General features: G+C 38.9%; 1 protein-coding gene across 1 annotated transcript; it reads left to right on the forward strand.

Annotated features, from left to right (window-relative positions):
* The first annotated feature begins 20 nt into the window (after nucleotides 1–20).
* Nucleotides 21–7,824, forward strand: ZUFSP (zinc finger with UFM1-specific peptidase domain). The gene is made up of 9 exons (XM_010016064.1): nucleotides 21–189; nucleotides 995–1,111; nucleotides 2,030–2,139; nucleotides 2,919–3,087; nucleotides 4,523–4,711; nucleotides 5,043–5,211; nucleotides 5,855–6,006; nucleotides 6,348–6,568; nucleotides 7,777–7,824. The coding sequence occupies exons 1-9, from the start codon at nucleotides 21–23 to the stop codon at nucleotides 7,822–7,824; spliced, it is 1,344 nt and encodes a 447-aa protein (XP_010014366.1).
* The last annotated feature ends 2,203 nt before the right edge of the window (nucleotides 7,825–10,027 follow it).

The raw sequence follows: 10,027 nt of genomic DNA on the forward strand, positions 1-10,027 counted from the left end.
CGGTGGGTTGAGGGTCGCGCATGGGACCCGCGGAGGTTGGGGCTGTGTCAGGGCCTGGTCGCCCGGGTGACTGCGCCGTGTTGGGGCGCTGCCTGAGTGCTCCTCCAGCGGGGCTGTCTTCCTGGGGGATGTGGCTGGAGCATCCCGAGAGTGTTCGGGACTGCGGATTAGGGGCCCCGACTGAAGGCGGTTGAGAGAAGTCACTTAGAAAGGGATGGCGAGTGAAGGCAGTGCGGGAATCGCTTGAAAGATCTGCCCCAGAGCAGTAATGTTGATGAACGTGCAGTGTTGTGCATGCCTAAAATAACGCCGTCTCTATCAATTAAACTGTAATGCTTTCATGTGATAGGGAAGTGGTTGTTACCTATTTGGTATATAACTTTCGGTCACAAAAGTTGACTTGTTTGTTGAAGTCTCATTCTAGACAGGATCATAGAATACCAGTTTGGAAAGGATGTCAAGGATCACCTGGTCCAGCCTTTCTTGGCAAAGCATGACCTAGACTAGATGTCCCAGCACCCTGTCCAGCTGAACCTTGAAAGTGTCCAGAGTTGGGCAATTCACCACTTTGCTATGGAGATTATTCCAATGGCTGTTCTCATTGTGAAGAATTTTCCTATAGATCCCGTAGAGTGGTTGCAGAACGTGTTAGGGAAAGGTAGCTTTTTGTTTGAGGTAGAGACCTAGGAAAGCTCCAAGACTGATGTATTTTGAATTACTAAACATTGGTTTGGAGACCACAAGGATATTTTGGGCAATGAAGTTGTAGTAAGGAAAACTGTTATTTATTTGAATACTGTGTTTTATTATAAGTGTAGTTAGAATCTTATTCTAACTGTCCAAAGTTGCTGGTAACTATTTAAGAAGCTTATTTATCTTATACTATATCAATTAGGGGGTGATTCTCAAAAAAGAAAAAAACCAAAACCAACCAACCAAACAAAAAACCCACCCCAGGATTTGCATTAATCAAGAAACTGCATTTCTTCCTGAGATGCAGGAAATGATGAACAGCTTTACGAATGTCCAATGTGCAGTCTTACCTGTACAAACATTCAGATTCTTGAAGAACATGTGGATTTGCACTTGGAGGAAAACCGCTTTTTGGAAGGTATGTCAAGGGATGCAGTCTTGATAACACTTGAAAGCATTTACAAGTATTTGCATGTTGTAGTATAGAATCTCAGACAAAATTTAAACTAAACATTTCCTTATTTAAGAAGAAACTGACACATATATAATGAAGTTAACATAGTTAATAGCAAATCACTTGCCCAAGTTCCTACCTAATTACACATGCTAAAAGAAACACTTGTCTTTGCATGCTTGTTAAGTAAAGTCATTGTATGTTAGCCAATACTAAAATTCAGAGTGAAGAATGTTTAAAAGACAGCCATATTATACCTTTTTCTAGTTCTATAGAAGTTTTACATACATGGAATGTAGACTGGCACATTCCAGTGGGATAAGCTGCAAATCTGTAGCTTATGAAAACTTCCTACTTTTTCCTCAATTATTTTCTCTAAATACTTGTGCTGATTCGTTAGCTGTAGCAATAAAGGAATCAAAATTATGGCTGATAAAGTCCTAGAGATTCTCTAGCTGGTTATCCGATCGTAAATTTGGTTTTGTTATGAGACTGCTGGTAGTGATCCTAGACGCTAATAAGGGTGTGGTATTCAAGAAGCTGGAACTTCTTGCTAACACTGAAGTGAAACATAGCAAACAAAAGCTGCTTTTTTAGTAGTAGAGGTACACACGTTATTTGCCAAGTAATTGCCCCTGTAACTGCATAAACTGTGTCCAAGTCAAGATTCTGAGTCTTGGTAAACTGAATGCAGTCAGTCCTGCTTAATGTTCATTGCTAATAGCTCAGATTAATGTGGGATGCATCTCTTAAGTTTAATGCCTGGTTGTGTTTATGTATGGCTGCTTAGAAAAGAATCTTTAAAAAAAAAAAGAAAATCCACCAAAGCGTTGTTAACCTCCCAATCAAGTCCTCTCTCTTTGGAATGTTATTGCTGGCTAGGTGGAAACATGAGGGATCTAGAACTGGCTCAGCAGCTCCAAACTGAAGAAGATAAACAGCAGAGATCAGAAGAAGAGAAGCAAGAAAGGGAAGAATTTAAAAAGCTGCAGGTACAGTCATGTTTCTAAATGGTAAACTTGTGAACAGTTGTGCCATTAGAAGCTGATGTGCCTTTGTTGGAGCTTGAATTGACCATGAATTGTCATGCCAGATCAGACCTGTGCAGTCAGACAGGCTGTGTTGAAGTAGTGGTGCAGGAGTGGCTACAGGAAGATACAAGCTTCTCAGCAATGCTGATCCTGGCACAAGTGCTGGGTGCAGGCCTGCCTTGAGCTACTTGGCTTTACTGCTTTGAGTGGTGCTGGCTTGGGATGGGGCCGGATGCTCACAGGACATGTTGTACTGCTCTCACTGGGGGCCTCAGCATGCCTGCTGTCTCATACTGTGGGCATACTTGCAGGGCAGCCAGGAGCATGTTGCCTGTCGGAGTGCTCAAGGATCTCAGCATGCTGGCTATCCTCTTCCTGGATACCACCAGCTGCTCCAGTGACCACTCCCTGCTAGGTCTTGCTTTCCTCTCTCTCCCACCTGACAGCTTTTATGGCTCATTTCCCACTCTCGCTACCTCCTGGCCACTCTCTGCCTCTGTGCCAATGGCTGTCTGCCCAAGAGGGAGCAGAGGGATGTGCCTCTAGGTATGGCTTTCCTATTCCCACATTCCTATTCGGGAGTAAAGCCTGGCCTTCGGCTCTAAAATATAAATCTGAAGTTCTTGCGTCTTGCTGTTCACTACTTTCTAAAGTTAGTGATTGTGCATGAGGCTTCTCAAAATCAGTAAAGGCTCATTTAAAAAATGTGATTTAAATCATGCACATTCTGTCCCTAATAGAAACAGTATGGGTTGGATAATTCTGGAGGCTACAAGCAGCAATTCCTAAAGAATATGGAAAGAGAAGTTGATAGAGGAAGAATGCAGCCTTTTGAATATCACAAAAGGAAAGCTGACATGATGGAAAGTTTGGCTTTTGGTATAGATGATGGGAAAACAAAGACCTCAGGTAAAAATGCTGTAATTATATAACTAAGACTGTACTTTTTAGACCTTGGTTGTAGTGGCCAAACCTGTGTTTAAGAAAGCATATAATTGAATGTTTAATATTGCATCCTAGTTCTAATCCTGATTTTCTAGATCAATTTATACTATTTTAGTCCTAACCTAATAAGGAAGTTGAAGCTTAGTATAGTTCTAATCTTTATTCTAATGTGAAGACTTTTTTCTTCTTCTTTTTCCTATGGAACCTTGAAACCAAGTTTTCTGGTTAAGGGCCAAAATAAGTATCAGAAGGTGCAAATTTTTTATTACAAGTTGGTTGTTCTTGAGTGTATGCTTGTGTTGTACTTGGTACTCACTGGTCCCTGGCTTAGTGTAGCTGTTAAAATTTACCGTAGCTTTTTATCTTGTTTCAGTTAGTTGTAGTAACATGTGAGCGGGTCCCAGGTGAGCGCAGTGTTCCTCTGATTGTGAAGTCCAAGAGAGCACTGGGAGGATTCGGCATCTACTTGATACATCTTCTTTGGAATGTTTCATAATTGATACAAAGAGAGCCAATGGTTTTCTCAGCCTCTTTTAAAAGGCTTTCTTGTCTTTACTTGCCAAGACCACATTTCAAAGGTCTTTTAGCATATGCTAGTTGTTCTAGCTTACAAAATATCCGACTGGTTCTTGACAGGTAAAATAAAATTTCTTCTATAAAATATATTGAGTGGAAATAATATATTTAAAGTTTTCATTCTTGGCAGTGATTTAGACTTCAGAGAGGAATTCAGAAAATAACCCGTGGCTGTGGGACGATTGTTTTCACGGTAGCATGGCAATAAAGGGCCTTTGAGAATTTACATTTACAGATTGGAGAGAGCATTCCCAGGTGTGCTTTTTCATGTAACACAAGAGGATTTGGAATATCCTGCAAGTGGATTTTTAAAACAGTATTTGCAGTAATTCTCGAATTCTTTACCTTTCCTTAGATTCTTCAGGGAAAAGTAATTTGAGGGGAATATAAGGATTATGTAGTATGCATAAGTATTTTGATGGTTTTAAGGAGAGCTTGCACTGAAGGTGGCAGCAGCATAGGCATGCTTTATTGGTGATGTTATTTTTCCTATTTCATTTTAATAGTTCCTATGCATGTCACAGCTTATCATATAGTCCAAATTGTTTAATTTAAAATACTCATTGTGTAGCAGCAATGGAAAAGTAATTTGAGTTTTGAAAGCTTCATAGTGCATGAATTCATCAAAATAAAGACTATCAAAATTAAGTAGATGTAATGTCCACTGTTTTTGTGATTTGGGTTCTAGATGTAATGTAGGATCACTTAGAAATTTTTACATTAATTGTCTTAACCTGTATCTGTTCCAAGCTGGGGAAAAATGTTTCATGGCAAACTTTGTAGTTCATGTTACAGATAAACTTTATATTTCGTCTTCTTTTAGGAATCATTGAAGCGTTATGCAAGTACTATCAGAACGAAAACAAAGATGTGAGGCATGTATGGCTTTCAGCGGGAGTAGATCACTTCCACTCGTCTTTGGGCGACAGAGGCTGGGGTTGTGGTTACAGGAATTTCCAAATGCTCCTTTCCTCACTGTTGCGAAACAGCTTGTATAATGACTGCTTGAGAGGTATTAAACAAGATACTGCTTATTTGTTTCATGTACCCTGGATGACAACCTACTGATTGATGTTTTACAGTTTCATTTACACAGCAAGGCTTACTAGGTCAAGGATACCTATTAAATGCTTGTAGCTGTATTAAGTGCTTGCACTGTAGCTTCCTGTGGAAAGAATTGTAGGGGTGAATACTGGCAAGGCATGATGTGGTTGAAGTTTTAGCTTTAGGATTTTTTTTGGTGCATCTTTGTAACGTCAACTGCCTCTTATAAAAGAAGCTGAACATTTTTAATAGATTGTTTCAGTAAATGTAACGACTATTCAAAACCTTTTCTGTTCTAGGTACTACAGCAATTCCTAGTATACCAAAGATTCAGTCCATGATTGAAGATGCCTGGAGAGAAGGATTTGATCCTCATGGGGCATCTCACTTCAACAACAGATTACATGGTTCCAAAGCATGGATAGGAGCATGTGAAATTTATTCACTGTTAACCAGTCTGAGGATAAAGTAAGTATTGCTTTTTCTGTTGTTATGTGCTGATCTAAGTGCTGTAACCTCCAAGGTCAGAATTGCCAACTGTGTGATGACAAAGCCAACTTCATGGCTGTGAATCTAAGCAACCTATAAACAGATCTGATTTAGCACAGCATAAAGCTGTGTAACTACTTATGCAGGTACATAAACTGAATAACTACATAGACTGTTGAAACTTGAAGACTTACGCCACACTCATAAAATAAAACATTGATTAAAAACTTCATTTCTCTAGAAGAATCTGAATTTCAGCTATTCACTTGCATAATTTTGAAGGCTGTTAATTGGATTCTGTAGTGTACATCTATCACATAGCAAAAAAAGCAACATTTCAATTTGTGCAAGCTCCGGAAGTTCTTGTTAGACTGAACAGTGTTTCTTTGTTATGAAGTAAATTTTTCAGGTTTGAACAGTATATATTGCATTGCTTTGTAATTATGTGTCCCCTACTTCTGTATTTAAAGAATAAAAAGGGTTAACAACCACTTAATGCCTGGAACTACTGTGTTTAGAAAACATTCTTGGTGCAGAAGGAAGGAATTGAGAGGCGAAAAATTGTTTTAACAACCAACCTACTTGAAGTCTTATTGTTGCTTTCCTTCTAAATGTTCTGTAGGTGTCAAATCATTGACTTTCACAAACCGACAGGCCCTACAGGTACACACCCTCGTTTATTTGAGTGGGTTTTGCATTATTATTCTGAAGGTAATGAAGGTGGTGCAAAGGTAGTGTGTACTTCCAAGCCACCCATCTACTTGCAACATGAAGGTCAGTATCACAATACACTGGTTTCTTCCTATTCTCTATCTTTCTTTGTACGTGCTGCAATTCAGAGCAGCATTTTATATTCCTTCTTCATTTAATTGAAGGCATAGCTTTATTTCCTTTTATTTATTTAGTAAGAACAACATTAATGCTTGTGTTTTTATTGGATGGAAGAGCTAGATTTAATTGGCGTCTCAACTTTTTGACATCTGCTCTTTACTTATAAAGAACTTATTAAATTTCAAGTAATATCTTTTTTGATCTGAAAATAAGTAGTATACTGTGAAGAAGTAAATGGGATATATGTGTTTTCAAAATACTGAAGCTTGATATTTTGAAATCAGGTCATAGTCGTACTGTTGTTGGAATAGAAGAGAAGAAGAATAAAACCTTATGTTTGCTACTGTTTGACCCGGGATGTCCTTCCCAAGAAATGCAGAAACTGCTTGAACAAAACGGTGATGGTACTAGTCTCAAACTTCTTCGGAAATATGTGGGTAGCTTAAAAGAAAACCAATACCAGATAGTGGCTGTAGATGGTGTACTCTCCTTGGAAGAGAAGGCTGTAAGTATTTCAGAAAATAATTTCTGTCTAAGAAAATTTGAAAGAATCTGCCTCTCTGTGTTAATACGCGTATATGGTTGCATGGTGATTTTTTTCATCTCTTCACTTTCCTTGTTCTTCTTCTCTGCCACTTTCTGCTTATTTGTGAATTGAGTAATCACAGGCTATCAAAACCAAAAATTGTTTTTCATGTGAATGCATGCCACCTTGATGTAACTGACAACTTCAAAGTGTTTTATGAGGCTTGCAGCTGTAAATTAGGCTTTTTTTTTCTTTCAATTTTCTTGCAGCGTTTTCTTCTAAATAACTTACTGTGGATGTATAAGGTACTTCCAGAGTACTTATGATCCAGAATTATGTTCAGGTGCTTTTACTGTGACTTTGTAAAGGTATGGAGTGTCTGTCAGCCTTCAACAGTTGAAGAACAAGACACACAGAAACTGAGGCCTACCAATCCCATGTCTCCTCAGCTTGGACACTAGAACTAGTGCATTCTGCTTTCTGAAAGTACTTAGATCTTTACATATTCAGAACGCAGCTCTGAGTAACTTATCTGTTTGAGCTGTTGGCATTTTGATAAATCTTATCCGCATGTTTCACTTTGGGCACGTAGTTTTTTAAGACCTTGGAAGTCTTCAGATGAATGTCAGATTTAATTGTTTCTTAAGCTTTCTCTTTCTTACACTAACAAATTGATACTGAGGACCCATGTTCCAATTCTGTGGTGTCTTCTCGGGGCTATTCAGCATGTTCTAGCACTAGCTTCAGGATGGACTTTTATTTAAACTGTGGAGTAACTGGTGGCGGAGTTACCTGCTCAACTGTATTTAACATCTGTATATTGGAATGAGGAAATAAGTGTTTTCTGGCCCTGAACATGTCAGAAATATCACTTAAACACAACCATCCTCTCTTCTTTCTACTGACAAAAGCTTTTAAATTCAGGATACAGTAAAAAGAAGAGTATCATATGGGGTTTGTGTGTGGGTGGTGTTTGATTTTTGTATTTTTTCCTCTTTTCAAAGATTTTATTTGTATTTTAAATTACCAGTTGTTTAGAATGTCTTGAAAGCTCTCATTTATTTATGATAAAATATAACCTCTTACACTAGTTAAGCTTACAAAATTACTAATTTGGAAAATGTTATTTAAAGTGGTATTTCAGTTCATTAAACTATTCTCTTTCTACTCTCCCCACCTTTTTTTAGGCCTGCTGCCATGCTTCTCAGGTCTTAACATCAGAGAAGATTCCTTAAAGGATGCCTTTATTACCTCTTTCTGCAATTGCTGGATGCAGAACATTAAAGTTCTGGACTGTGACCCTATCTCCATGATTTCTAGACTTAACCTATGTCTCCGTAAATGCTTGGGGGCTCTGGAGAAGCACAACACTGGAGTAAACCTGTTGTTTTGATCTTCAGTTAAAACTCTGCCCTCTTGATGACTCTGTAACTCTGAAGTATTACAGTCCTTGTCTTAAAAGAAAATTTGGTATTTTCTTTGTTGCTTAAATTACCAAGCAACACCTACCATTCCATAGCAAACTATGCACCACACGTAACTGCCAGTAAGCAGTGGATAGATACTGTGGAACTACTTTAGTGGAGTGCTAGGTCATGGTTTACTTCTGTAAATATGTTTATGCTGCCTCTGTGGCCAGTGCTCTATTTCTTACCAAATTTGATCAACAAATATCTATTATGCCTCAGCAGATTCTCCTGCAACTGTTGGCAAGTACAGAGACAGTTCAAAGATTTCACAGTACAGTATGTTCCACCAGGGATTCCTCTACATGTATGTATCACATGTAAACATGAAGGTGTGCTTGTGGGGTGGATCAGTGTTAGCACTGGCTGTGAGGTCTGAGATAGTGGTGTCCAAAGAGTGGGGGAGGGTGTGCTTTAGGGTCTGCACAAGACGATCCATTGGGGTATAGGAAGAAAATAATTGTTTCAGACCATGAATAAATACCATTTCAGTCACAGAATCATAGAATTTAAAATTTTTTTGAATTCTTAATTTCATCTTTATTTTATCCTTTTTTAATTTCTATTTTTGTTTATGTTTTATAATGTATATTCCTTAGGTCTCAGAGGCATCTCAAAAGGATGTGTGAACTGATTGTTGAATAGGGTCTCTGTTGTGCAGGGTTAATGCCATTTAAAGAGACTGGATCTATCTGCTGAAACGAGTATCTTGGGTATTTGAGGCACCCTACTGTATCTAAGATATGCTGCTTTGGCTGAATGTAAGCATCATGCCACTCCAGCAGGGCAGCTGGAGGCTGGGATGGGTGGTTGAGTCTGTTGCAGATAGCACAAGATACCTTTGTGTAAGCAACTGAATCATGCCATAGCATCCGTTTACTGTGGATACTTACCTTTTCATTTAGGCTCTTGCATGTTGACATGTAGATGTAGGTGTAGGAGTCTTGCCGCTAACCTTTAATATGCTCTGGCAATAAGAACTAGTAATTTTTGGAAGTATGAAACACATGAACATGTAAAGATATTACCCATAACTCAATCATTTTTCTGAAACACGCATGAAAGTAAAGTTTAAAACTATGAAAATGTATTAATTTCAGTAGGCATATAAAAGTGGCCTTTAACCTGTGAAAGGGTTAAATATTTAGGACACTGGAGGGGCTGAGACTAGGAACAGAATTTTTGGGAACTGGGGTACCATCTGCTGCCATATTAGCCCTGGTCTGGGTGGCATATGTGCTTACGCCATGTGAAGTTTGGCAGCCACGTGATCATTTAACATCTTGCAGATAGACTTCAGTCTTCTCTCGACTGTTCCTTCACCTCCCCTGTGACTGGGCCTGAGTCTGTTCCTGGGTGAGGCTCTGCTAATTCCAGACCAAGCATGTTCTTTTCTAATCTGACACTGTGCCCAGATATTTAAGCCTTAAGAAGCAGGAATTGCAGCTCAGCCCCAGCTCTTCACTTCAGCTTTTCACTATGTTCAGCCTGGTGTTTCAGTGAAGTGCTGTAATGTGCCAAATTTGAAATAATCTCCTTGTACTGGCTCGTATGTGTTGTTTGATTCCTATGTAATCATCGTGGGGCAGGTAGATTGTAAGTGAGCAGAAGAGTGGGAGTCTCATTTGATTCAACTGAAGATGCCATTACAAAGGCTGTTGCAATGGCAATTCCTGGCATCACCCAGGACTGCAACCAACCTGTATTTGAGATACTTGGTTCCTTGTGTAAGCATGACCTTATGCCAAGATCCTAATAAATTTTATTGTGTTTGTTTTTTACTTCTTTGTTGTGTTTTTTGTTTGGTTGGTTGGTTGGTTTGTTTTGGTGGTTTGGAGGGTTTTTTTTATTTAACAAGTGCTTTGGGAGTGTCAGAGCAACACAGGCCTAATTACACATTTATTAAGGTCAAGTTCCTGGTGTCTCACTTGCTTCAGTTTGACCCCAGGAATGACATGTAAAGGTCAAACAA

Source organism: Nestor notabilis, unplaced genomic scaffold (assembly GCF_000696875.1).
Source record: "Nestor notabilis isolate BGI_N333 unplaced genomic scaffold, ASM69687v1 scaffold24356, whole genome shotgun sequence".
Classification (NCBI taxonomy): domain Eukaryota; kingdom Metazoa; phylum Chordata; class Aves; order Psittaciformes; family Psittacidae; genus Nestor; species Nestor notabilis.